We start from the raw sequence: 12,877 nt of genomic DNA, 5'->3' as shown, positions 1-12,877 counted from the left end.
ATTAAAAGTTACTGTTACTATCATTTTTATTATTGTCCCAATGTAATGCATGTTCACGATCTTATTTCATCCTTGGAGCAACTCCAGCATACAAGTAATTTTTTTCACTCTAGTTTAATACATAAAGAAATGGGCTTATGGAGTCTAAGTCATATATAAGTTCACACACACACACGCACACACACACACACACATGCACGCACACACGCACGCACGCACGCACGCACGCACGCACACACATGTAATAGAGCTGGATTCAAAGCCCAGATGTATTTGACTACAAACTGCCAGCACTTTCTTGGGTTTCATGCTATCCCCTCTGTAGTAGGGAATGAAAACACTGTGATGCTATTACAGTAGACTTAGTTTAAGGTTCTAACATTTCATCCTTGGGCAATGGCTTTTCCATGCCCCTCTTCACCTTAGAAAAGCCTCCCTGTCCCTGGAAATGTACTTCACCCTCCACCTCCCCTACCTTTTTCATGATAGTTACTGTGACAGTCATCAGATGCTTACTGTATTCCATGTACTATATCAAGTACTTGGCAGTGTGTTACCTCATTTCACTCAATCCTCACAACATCCCTAAGGCTGGTACTGCTGTACTCATCTTACAGATGAGGAAATAGAGACTTGCAGAAAATAATTAACTTTAATATAGATTAAAACAGGTGGCAAGAGAGAGGAGAGAGGGAGGGGAGGAGGGAGGGAGAGACAGAGAGGGATAAAAGAGGGAGAGACAGAGAAGGAAGGAGGGAGGGAGGGAGGGAGGGAGGGGGGAGAGAGAGAGAGAGAGAGAGAGAGAGAGAGAGAGAGAGAGAGAGAGAGAGAGAGAGAGAATGTCTTATATGTGCTGTATGTGCTGAAGCATGTTGCATTTTTGGTGCGTACTGACCATTGAGCTGTCTTCTACCTCTGCTAGACATGAATAGAATTATTTGTTTAATTGAATGAGCCAGTCACAGGAACTGCTGAGCCAGGTCTATTTAATCAAAATAGATTTTTTAAAAGTTTGTATTAGAAAAGAAATTTGAGTATTGCTGAAATTTTCAAATATTTTCTATTCATGAGTGCTTTCCAAAGCGTTGGCTAGAACCACGGTAATTACTGTAAAGAGTATGCTCTCTGGAAAGGATTTTGTGGTAGAATTGGGGGGGGAGGGTATCAAGTCAAGTGCCTTTCTCCTTCGGAAACACTTAAAGTGTTGTTGGATTAGGAGTCTATATAGAGTCTACACAGAGAAGAATACTATAGGCCTTTTTCCTTCAATTTTTTTTGTATTGATTTTCCAGACGCTTTGGTGTTAAACCATGCCAGAAGTGTGTGGAGATGAATCACTGTTATCCAAAGGCTGCCAGCCTCTTTTCCTTCTGACAGAAGGATAATTCCACGTGGATCAAATAAATACAGATGTGTAGTAATTAGTTCTATTCCCAGTGAGCCTATTTCCAACACACTAAAGATGTGAGCGATTACGGAACCTCACCCCAACAGCTTTTATCAATTTAAACCGCTAAACAACAGGATAGGTCGTAACCCAGCCTGCTATTAATAATGTATTTATTATGTTCACTATAACAAATTGGGGTAGGGCCTAGAAAAAGATTCCTTTTAAGAGGGATGATTTGATTATCCTCCAGAAACATCACATGTGCCTGGCTACTCACCTGATGTACAGTCCCAAGGCAATCAAAAGAATAAAAAATCTCATCCAAGGAGAAGAGGCCTACATCGTGGGCGGGATCCTCCACAGAGATGATTTAGCTGTGGCTGACATGTTGAATGTACCCATCCTGGCCTCAGAGCCTGAGCTGGTTCACCTTTACAGTGGCAAGTCTGGAAGTAAACGGATCTTTGATAACGCTAATGTGCCAATGCCTCCTGGAGTATATGACATCTATACTTACCAGCAGGTATGTAGGGTAGCTTTGTTCAAGTATCTTCTGTCCCCTTGACCTTGTACAACTTCAGGTAATCTGGTTCCAGCTCTGCCGGGTGAAGACTGTGAATGAAAGTCACTCTGAAGAGATCTTCACTATGCCCCGTGTTTGTCTGGTTTCTCTTTGTTTTCTGTTCTGTGAACTGAGCTCAGGACCTCTCCCATGGTAGGTAAGTACAACAGGGCCTTATCCTCAGCTCTCTTTTAACTTTTTGTGACAATATATCACTAAGTTATCCAAGCTGGCCTTGAAGTTGAGGTCCTCCTGCCTCATCTTCCCAAGAATCTATGATTACATGTCTGAACCACACAGTCTGGAGGCCTTCAATGTATTAAAGTACCTTTCTACTGGCATTATAGAAATTACTAAAAGTTCCATAATATTTACCTTTCAGGCTAAGTTACTCAGTGTTGTTAAATCACTTAATTACCAAGACTGTCAGTATTCAGCACCCTAATATCTATCAGTTCATCGTCACATTCGTCAGCTAGCAATTTAATAGGATTCCAAGCACAGGAGAGTCTGTTTTGGCAAAAAAGTGGGCTTGGAAGCTTTAGAGTATTAGGTGAGACCAAAGAGTACTGTATGTATCCTTGACTCCAGAGACAAATACTTTGGCTCTTCAGGAATGGCTCTCTTCAGAAAAGAGTAAGGAACTTAGCTCAGAAACAGGAAGGGAAAAGGCCTGAGGAATAAACCCACAGTGGTTTTCCCTTGGACCCAGTCTGTGGCTCTGCATTCCTCCATCAGCCTCTAGAATGTTCCTGTTCTGATGCAGCTCCAGCGGGTAGACTCCCATTTAACTGCCATCCGTTTACATGATAAAGAAGAGTAAAAGATAAACTGCTGGCTGCTAACATTTCCTATCCTTTACTTCTGAATTTCTCTTGACCGGTTCTTTCTCTGAGCCAATCATAAAGTATCCTTTCCCTCTTCTTGGACAATTAAAAGAACCATAAGCATTGAGGCAGCTAATAAGGGTCAGATGGAGGGATCTCCCTCTCTTTTCAGTTGCTTGGTCCCGATGTTCTGCACAACACAGCCACTGAGACTAGAATGAAACCTTTGGGCAAATCACACTTTAGGAAGACGACTTTGAAGATGCTATGAATATATTAAGTTGCCCTGAAGTGTTTGAGTCCTGCTATAGAGAGTTCCTGACCAACACATTGGCTATAGCAGAAGCAGAGACACAGTGGGATTTTAGCTGAGGAGTGATGGAGAGGCTTCCACTGAAATTGGAAGGTAACAAGACCAGTTGCTTAATTCTGCTTCCTAATAGAATTTTTTGGCTGACAGACTTAATGTGAGAGAAACAGATTTTTAAATGGTACAATTATTCACACGAACTACACTAGAAAATCTTCATGTCCTCAAAATGAATGTACAAAACTTGTATTGAGTCTTAGTCTCATCTTCATTGACAATAGTACAGGCAATCTATGCTCTGAGATATTTATACATTAATTGTGGTTAAAGGTGTGGGCACATTTAATGCACTATAAACTCTGTCTAGTGCCCCGTGCTCAGAAGTAGTGCTAAAGCCTTCTCGTAGACCCTCAGGATGGTTGGTACTCAGCCTAAAGCATGGTGGTGCATCCGTAAGCCAAGCTGTATCTGAGCTCTGTGCTTATTTGGAAGTCATGCATCTGATGTCAGCAAGAATTGAGGTACTCCACTGAGGCTTTCCAGATAGTAATGGCTCTACCTAATCAATCGGAGTCTTTCAGTATTTCAAATGTGCAGATGGTGATGAATCAATCCTGACTTTTTATTGATGGACATTGTAAATTTAAAGTGGGTGAAAGATGTGATCATTTTAATTTAGGTTAATAAGTATTTGTGGGTCTTAGTTGGATTTTCACAGTGGTAATTTTTCTGCATCTAACCTTCACTAATATAAAGTGAATCACAACTTAAAAATATATTACATTTTTAAAAACAGACTCAAACAGAAAATGATAAATGTTTGGAAGTAGCATTAAAGTCATGTGGTTTATGACTGAATTTTTTAATCTAGCATGAGCACAGTGAGCATTTCCTGTTTTGATCCATAAAATAACCATGTAAGTCCCTTTCTGGCATGTGCTCTGTATGAAATATTGACAGCTTTGGTTAAATAATCAAAAATGGCAATGCTGCTTTAAAGCACTGTTCAATTTTCACTTAAAGATAGCACATAATTCTTTCCAGCGGTGCAGTCTTTACAATACTATTGATCGTTTTCATTACTGTAGGGGATCCATCCACAGGCACCCATTTATAGGAGTCTCAGAAGCAACAAATAATAGGATTTGGAGGAAACACTGATCCTGTTAGTATTTGAAGCCTCCAAGTATACAATATATACAAATGCATAATTTTTAAAGGCTATGCTGGAATTTCTTCCCTTAAACTAGCAAAATAATGTTTTATCCAATATTAAGATGTTAAATAGCACTCCTACTTCTATAATTTGTGATCACAGGACACACAGATCACAGCAATATAAGATTAATAGAAATAGCATCTCAGCTAACTGGAGAAGGAAAGAGTGAAACCCTGGAAGACACATTAGGAACTTCCTTTGGCTGTGTTCATAGCCATACAGTATGTAGACAAGAGCATTGTCATTTAAACATCCAAATTATTGATAAATACTACTTGGTAATTAGAGAGTTTATACAATTTATTTTCACCTTTATTAAATAACCCATAGCTGAACGAGTTTTGGGGGACCCCAACTGTGGCTACTTTGATCTCTTCCACATTGTCACTTCATGTAGCATCCTCAAAATCCTTTGCCAAATAGGCATAATTCAGGGTAAAACATTGTGCATTTAAATAAAAACCATTTTAATTTTGCAGTTTTATACCTCAGCAGAACCATAAATCTTCTCTTTGGTTAAAAGTAAGAATCCATTCGGTAGTCCAAGAATAGATGTGCAGCACAGTTTTATGTCAACTTGACACAACCTATACTCATCCGAGAGGAGGGAACTCAACTGAGAAAATGTCTTCATAAGATCTGGCTGTAGGCAAGACTGTAGGGCATTTTCTTAATTAGTGATTGATGTGGGAGGGCCCAGCCCATTGTGGATGGTGCCATCCCTGGGGCTGGTGGTCCTGGGTTCTATAAGAAGGCTGGCTGAGCAAGCCAACAGAAGCAAACCAGTAAGCAGCACCTCTCCTATGGCCTCTACATCATCTCCTGCCTCTGGCTGGGTTCCTGTCCTGGCTTCTTCGTGCTGGACAGTGAGGCGGAAGTGGAAACTGAATAGACCCTTTCTTCCCCGAGTTGTTTTGGTGATGGTGCTTCATCGCAGCAATGATAACGTTACCTACGACAATGGAGAACAGGACTCTTACTGTCAAGTGTAGGATGTGACAGCCAAGAGTAGCATGGGTAGTCACAGGAGACACATGCTTAGTGTTGCTTTTGCCTTCTGGGAATTTTAGACAACAAAGCTGTTTTGTGGTCTAAGAGGCTGTTTTTCTTCAAAGCTCTAATAGAATGCTCTTCTATAGGATGAAGTAGTCTTGCCTTTTGTCTGACTCAAATACAACACAAATGATTTACTGACGGGTACACAAGTTGTTCCTCTGGCTCCTCCTCTACCTCTTTCTGTACTTCACCCTTCCCCAGCTGTCTGTAGGCTTGGATACGCAGCTCATGGACTGCAAATCAGTGTAAGGCCTGGGGTCACAGCAATACAAGAGAAGTGCTGCTCTGCCACTCAGTACTGTATAATGAAGGACAGTCAAATTACTCAGCCTCTTGTGTATTGAGTGCAGTCACTGATGGCACCATCATCGTAGGTTATTATATTAAGTGGGAAACTCACGTATAGGATACACGAGCCATGGGCTGGGTCCTGCTGAGTGTTCAGTAATGTTAGTTAGTGTTCTTACTATTATTTTGGAATCAAAGCCTGGATTTCTATCCCTTAAATGTTTATCTCTTTAAGCCCAGTTATTCAGAGAGTATTGCTTTATATCGTACTCAGGGCAGGCGACATTCCACGGGGGCTGTTTCTGCAAGTGTCTTTATCTCAGTCATCTGTCTCCCTCTATAATCCATTTGTTCATGTCACTAATACCATCAACTTGACCAAATGGCCAACAAGTGTATGTTAGTGAGGACAATGTCTTATACATTGCAGTATTTATTTTAGATTACTGTATTCAAAAGCTCAATGAAGTTTTCAGGACAATATTTTTTATTGTCTCGAATTATAAAAAAATCATTTGAAGAATCAGTAAAACACCTAAGTTGCTATGAAAGAAAGGAGATAATACTAGGATTCAACTACAGATATTTAAGAGTTTTCCTTTTGCCTTCATAAGTCAACATGATGATAATAGTTTCAGTTTCTCACAAATATGATTGCATTTTAAAAATGGCTTTTATCCCGTTGGCTAGTGATTTCTTTATATCATCCATCACTTAAAACTTCTTGAATTTGTACTGATGAGTCAAAGGGAACCTAATGAACAGACTATGTAAAGGCACTCAAAGCACCACAAGCAAGTTGCTATAACAGAATGAAAGCGTGGCTTGTTAATTTTGCTGTACCTTTGCCCCCAGCTGATAGAACAATTGAGTCAGTTGGTGACTGATAACCTGGGAATCCGACGCTGGGTCTTTAAAATGAACATGGAATTTGGAGGAAATGGGACAGCATTTTGCGACATCCCTTCCCATCTACAGTGCTACAAATGGGTGGTGAAGGAGAGTAACAGATTCGGCCCTGAGGACTGGAAGAAGAAGTGGGCACAAGTGAGTGTTCAGTGCTGTGGACAATTAAGGTCCTTTCTCCCCAAGTCAGCTTTGCTCTCTGTCAAGACAGCCTTTCCTGGGCCTCAGCACAAACATAAGCATGAAGGGACTTATTGGGTTATTTAAATGTCCAGTTTTGGGGCCCAAAAAGTCTTTTCCCCCACACCTTCAAAATGATTATAATAGCACTGGAATATGAGCACTGAGCACACCCCCTGCTTGTATCAGCTGCTGGGACTAAGCTAGCTGTGTTTTATTATGAGAGTTCTACTAGCAAATAGTGCTCACTGGAAGCTAATATATGATAGCATTCCGTTAGGAGCCATGTTTTTGAAGATATTCCAAAGAAATATGTAACTACCAGCCCCTGTGAGATGCTGAGAGAAGAATAGACCACAGAAGAAAGTTGCCAGCACAGCTGACTAGTAGGCTTAGTGTCTCCAGCTCTGCAGGAGGTGTGTAAGCCTTTCCCCGTATGTGGGGGAGATGAATTATGCCACCTCAGAATGTTCCACTTTTACTTCATTGTTGTATGTGGTTTAGTGTTTAACCTCTAAACACTGTCCCACACTGTAGCCTTATACCTAGCTTCTCTATTGCACGACCCTGTTTTGGGTGACCTACTAGAAAAAAAAAAGATTGAAAGACAAACTCCTTAAGTGGTTCCTTCCCTCCCAGCATGCATCGTGGTGGACTGTGCAGTGATTTGCATCTGCTTTGTGCATCCCACTACAGAAGTCTATGAATCAAGACACAAGTGATAGAAAGGAAGGGCACACTGGCGGGAGCCACATTACTCCTGGGCAAGCGAGATGATAAATACCTCTTGAGACCAGTCAGGAAGGAGAGTTCCCTTTGATAAATGGGTCGGTCCTCCTCATGATCTATTCTGGGCTTTCCTTTCCCTCCAACAGTGAATGGACTAAACGCAGTGCCTGTCATGGCTAGCTCTTTACATATTATTTAAAGAACACCAAAGTGAATTACTCTTCTAGAAAAAAATAAAGCAAGGAAAATGTATTTAATTTTGAGGCCCATAGAGGTTTCTGTTATATTTGCTTTGAACAGGATTTTGTCCTTTTGAGGCAAAGCTATTGTGTTTAAACCATGAAAAAGTCTAGCACTTTCATTTAAAGAATTGAAACACTGTGTGTACAGTGTTTTCTTGCCTCAGCATTTCAAACCAATAATTTTTAAAAAATTATCATGACAGACTACGATTAATGTAAAATGTTTGATTTTGAGTTTTAAAAACATTTACAGTACTGACAGTTGGTTGAATTGTGGTTAGAAACCTCTGTGCAGATTATTTAATTTCAATTATTTTAAACTATGCCATTTTAAATTGTTACCAAATACATTTAGCACTGTTGTTAATGTTATTAAATTTGAAACTCTTAAATAATTAATGATCTCTTTAAATCATCTTTAAAAACTTAACAGGGAAAAATAATTATTCAGAAATCCTGTTATAATGTATAGCTCATGCTTGGCTGTGATGTGTGAGAAGCCAAAGATGAAAATCAAAACAAGGCACGTGTGTGCTCGCTCCCCTTTTGTGGGGGCTTAAGACCAGCTCAAGTCTTCAAAGGGAAACCTCCTCTGAGTGGAGGTGTACTGAGGGCACTTATGGAGACGTCAGGTGGAATGCACCTTTGTTCCAGAAGACCATTGTGATGGTGTGCATTTAGACATCAAAGCATTACTTTATGAGCACACGCGTGTTTTAATGTCCTATTACAGTCTGTAGACCTGTTCCTTTTGATAATGAAGATGTTGTGTCACCAAGTCTAGCCTGGGACATACAAAACATATGCTGGCAGGTTATTAAAAATTTCAGCTTCTTGATGAAAGACTATCCTGCAGGCTAAGAGTCCAGAGAAAGACTCCATTCTGAGAGAATTATTAGAAATGAGAATATGACTGTAAGCACTGAATTATGTTAATACTTACAAATGGCATCATTTGCATAGCAGTTTGTGACAGGATGCTGTGAATTCTCTTATTGGTGCACCGTAGACAACAGATGAAAGCAGGGCTGTGTATGGGGCGGGCGCCACTGTGGAGTCTTATGCAGACACTAGTCTTAGAGGTAGGCTCAGACTTGGAACACAAAGATCACCCCTCCTTCCTCCTCTTCTAATTTTTGACTGAGCTTTGGCTGGTTGCAATTAAGACCTGAAACAAAGTCACATGCGTTATCAGATGCTAAAAAGCCTAGTCACCTTTGAAAGCTCAGTATGGATACATAGGCACATTTCAAAAAGCAGAAAGACTACACTGAAACAAAGCACACATTTTCACTTTTCCCTGGAGGCTGGTAACAAGCCTCTGCTTGTCATCCTATTGTCTAGTGAAGTCAGCTCCACTCACTTCACTGGGTCCCAACTGAGTGCACACTGCTTGCTAAGGTTTGTGAATCCACTTGCACAAATGCTAGATTCCTTGTTTCTGAGTCGAAGCATTTGTTTCAGTTAGTAGGGACGAAGACTTCACACACACACCTGTAGGAGAGAAGCCTTCCTGACAAATGCTGGTGCCACAGTCTGCTCTCTGTGCTCAATCTTTCTCGTGGCTGCTTTCTACTTTGTAATAGGGTAAATCTGTTGTCTCTCACACTAATTTGTCTTACTGTGTTAGAATGTTAGACATTTGGTATTCATTTAAGCATCACCCAAATGGGAAGATCTGAATCCAGGGCTCCCAAACCTAGAAAGGCAGAATAAACCATACTTATCACTAAAGAACTAGGCCAGTAAACAAACACACTGTTACAAAGGAGGAGCAGCCACCACAGTGTGCTCAGAACAATTCCCCTGGGAATGGAAGTCTTGTAAACAGTGATGGGACCACTCTTGGGTGACTGACCTAGGTGCCTCCTGGAGGATGTGGTACAGCTTTATTAGGTGAGCTCAAAGAGGTCTTGGCTCATCACCACAGAATGTTTAGAAAAGTTAAAAGATAATACAATAATAATATATTAAAGAGATGTCTATCCCAGTAAGTATAAGTCACTTTTACTATTGCCTTCATTCTCTGAATTAATTCTCAAATGTGTGTTGTCTCTCATTGTGAATATGCTAAGTAAAGATAAGATCTTAGCCATTTGCCCATTTATTCATCTTCATCACAATTAATGACTGCATGTTACCCCTTTATTAATTAATTCTAACATGCTAAAACGCGCACCTGTCTGAAAACTTAAGCTCTTCCCCAGTTTTGTTTTGTTCTTGTATTTGTAAATTGTGGATCAGAGAAATGTCCACGTAGTATATGCCTTTAAAACAAAGACAAGAAAAAATCTGCCTTTTTCTCTAGGCTAAAAGCCCCACTAGTAGAATGCAATAGTAGTAGGAGCAATAGTGCTCCGGCTGTTGCTGTACGTGCTATATTGATAAGAAGATGCTAGTGGCTTCCAACTTCCTTAAGCTCCCAGAGAAGCTCCCCTCTTAGGCCCTGGCTTTGTGGTCCATGCCATGTGCTGCTGCTCTGGCAGATTTTCTACTTTCCACAGACTTTCTCAAAGCACAGATGTCCCTGGACCACACTGACTACTGTCGAGTGCTTCCCTTTCCTACCAGGCAGTGAATTGGGAGGCGAGGAGAGCTGTCAGTGTGCACACCTCAGCTGTAGAAGGCAGTAACCTGCTCAGGAATCCCTAGAAAACCCAGATGCCTCACCACATGCATTCCTGTGAACGTGCATAGTTGGCAACAGAGAATTCTATATATTACCTTTTGCCTAGTCACGGGGAGATACGTTTTGGTGCCTTTCTGTCACAGTCATTTGAGTCCACCTATAAATTATCACATACCGAGTAGCCTACCTTCACATCAGATGTAGCACCAAAAACAAGATAAGCAATTCAACTTATTTTTCTCTTACACAAGCCACCAAAAATTGTATTTGTTTTTGTCTTACTTATTTCTAGACATAATTCAGGTTTATGTGGTAAGCCTTTTTAAGCAGAACAAGAATTAAAATGGGTCAGTCTGAGGCTTCACAAGGTCCCACTGCTCTGTGTCTCTTAGAGCTTCCTGGGAAACTTCATGGTGATAACCAAATCACCATGGCTCTCTAAGTTGCCAGTTCTTAAAAGTATCCTGTGAATTGGCCAGCAATGTTCTTAGCATGTGACAGTTTAAGATATTGCTTTTTTATTATGAATATTAATTAAAGTTACATTATGAGGAGATATAAGCAACAGTGAGCAAACAAATACACATTACCTGCTGTTTGGCAGCTCAGAAGGTCTTGTAGCCTTCAAGACTACTGCAGTATGCATCAATTATCATTATACAAGATGCTGTCAAAAACTCAGAATAACGATCCAATTGTCCCTGTGCTATGATTTTGCTAATTAATATCTTTAAAATAATAACCCTAGATAGCATCATGGCCTCTTACCATTTGAGAATAGAAAACAATGTGTTTATTAGAGCTTTCTCCATGTTGAATAAAAAGGCTTGATAAAGTAGAGATTATTCTGACCAAAACATTGAGTCTGGATGCTTCTGGTTCCAGTTGACATATTTTCTAATTAGTATAGCAGCATGTCACCAAGATCACTGGAAAGTCTTAATCATGTACATAATTTTTCTTAGCTCTGAGAATGACTTAGAATGTTTTCTTCCAGTTCAGTGGTTATTTTCATGGTGCTGCCAGGGTTGAGTTTGAGGTGCTTCTCTGTGCCTGAGGATGATGACAGGAGAAGGAAAATTGCCTCCCCAGTTAAATGAAAGCCTGGGCACCCCTTCCGAGGACCTATAATAATCAGCTATACAAGCTGTTGGCTTGTGTGTCCTATTGATTTAATATGCTTCTAATCAGTACATAAAGCTATGGGCCTGCAGTGTTAATTTTTCATATGCTTACAAAGTACCCTTTGATTTTCTGTCACACGTTAATTACAGCGTTTTGCCATTAAATAGGAAGCTTTGTGTAAACTAATTACTAGGTAATCATTGTCTACTGCAAGCGTGCTGTTTGTACCTTTTATTTTATTCTAAAAATGCACAGATCTCACAGTCTGGAAACACTCTACCTTCCAGCCATTAGCTCTCACTAATTCATAGCATTATTGTGGAGAGTGGAGGAGTTGTAATTGTTGTGGTATCAGAGCTGTTAATTACCGGAGTAAACAGTTGAAATGGTGCCAAGGTCTATTGTACAAGGCAGAGAAAAGGAGGTTTAAATGTTACTCCCACCATCTGGGGACTGGAGGAGAGGCAAATGCTTGAAAACAGCGGAGAGGCGCCGCCGCCGCTTCAGCTCCAGGGTTGGCGGCCATATGGATCCAGAAAAATTTGAATCAATTGAATTTAACTGCCAGTTTTTCACAATAACTGCATGGAAGGAAGGAATAAAGCAGAAGATAAGAGGAACGAGAATTGGTTAGTGTTTTCACATCCAGGAAGGTCCCGCTGGAGTCCTTTCGGAAACGTCTGCTCTGCTGAAGGTCACAGAGCAGGCTTAGGCTTTTGGAGTAGATTCAAAGTGAGCTTTACTCTCTAACAGCCACAGTGCCATGTGGTCATCTGTCCTTGGTGCCCCTTGGTGAACCAGGGGTGCCCTTGAGAAGTCTAGGACTCGCTGTAACTGAGCCAGACTCAAGACAAACCCTCACTGTGGGACTCACTGGTCTAGTCCTGTGCATTGTCTGTGGAAAGAAAACAATCAATTTGCAATGCTGCTACATCGTCCCGACTCCATGTGTCCGATGTGTGGAAACATTAGAAAAGGTCCCTCTCTTCTCTTGATGGAGAAACAATGCTGCTTGCCCATCCCTTGTGTACAGAATAAAATATAAAACTCTCTTGATAATCTCTCAGTTTCATTCCTGGAACTTAGTCTTCCCCATGACTTGAACGAGAATCAAGTCCAAAGGGAATGTGTGTTTTCTTTTGTCTTCAGTCTGCAATTAGAGAGCATCCATCATCATCCAGGTCCTCCTAACCAGGTATTTCTCTGCATGTCCCATTTCTCTCCATGGACAGGAAGAAACCTATTTCCAGTAGCATACTACTAGATTATGGCTACTTCTACTTACGGTTGATTTAAACAGCGCATGATTTCCACTTTAACACACTGTATAATCTTTAAAACAGTCATGTATTTACTGGCTGTCATTCTTACACTTCAGCATAATTTCCTTGAAAACAGTTTTCCAATGGTAGGA

General features: G+C 40.6%; 1 protein-coding gene and 1 long non-coding RNA gene across 14 annotated transcripts in view; one reads left to right on the top strand and one right to left on the bottom strand.

The window, feature by feature from the left end:
- The window catches only part of Iqch (IQ motif containing H), a 195,928-nt gene that overhangs the window by 110,570 nt on the left and 72,481 nt on the right, over positions 1–12,877 (top strand). For 8 of the 12 annotated variants that reach the window (XM_087561124.1, XM_087561125.1, XM_087561126.1 and 5 more), the window contains 2 exons: positions 1,641–1,913; positions 6,508–6,699. In XM_087561124.1, the coding sequence (XP_087417250.1) occupies positions 1,641–1,913; positions 6,508–6,699 (465 nt within the window). The remainder of the gene's footprint in view (positions 1–1,640; positions 1,914–6,507; positions 6,700–12,877) is intronic. The other 4 variants (XM_087561131.1, XM_087561129.1, XM_087561130.1 and 1 more) reach the window with 1 other exon arrangement.
- The window catches only part of LOC102547003 (uncharacterized), a 44,309-nt gene continuing 36,027 nt past the window's right edge, over positions 4,596–12,877 (bottom strand). For both annotated transcript variants that reach the window (XR_015627776.1, XR_015627775.1), the window contains 2 exons: positions 8,653–8,877; positions 4,596–5,260 (listed from right to left, as the gene is read on the bottom strand). This is a non-coding gene — a long non-coding RNA (uncharacterized LOC102547003). The remainder of the gene's footprint in view (positions 5,261–8,652; positions 8,878–12,877) is intronic.

Source organism: Rattus norvegicus, chromosome 8, assembly GCF_021556685.1.
Source record: "Rattus norvegicus strain SHRSP/BbbUtx chromosome 8, alternate assembly SHRSP_T2T, whole genome shotgun sequence".
Classification (NCBI taxonomy): Eukaryota; Metazoa; Chordata; class Mammalia; order Rodentia; family Muridae; genus Rattus; species Rattus norvegicus.
This window is presented reverse-complemented; position numbering and strand designations above follow the sequence as displayed.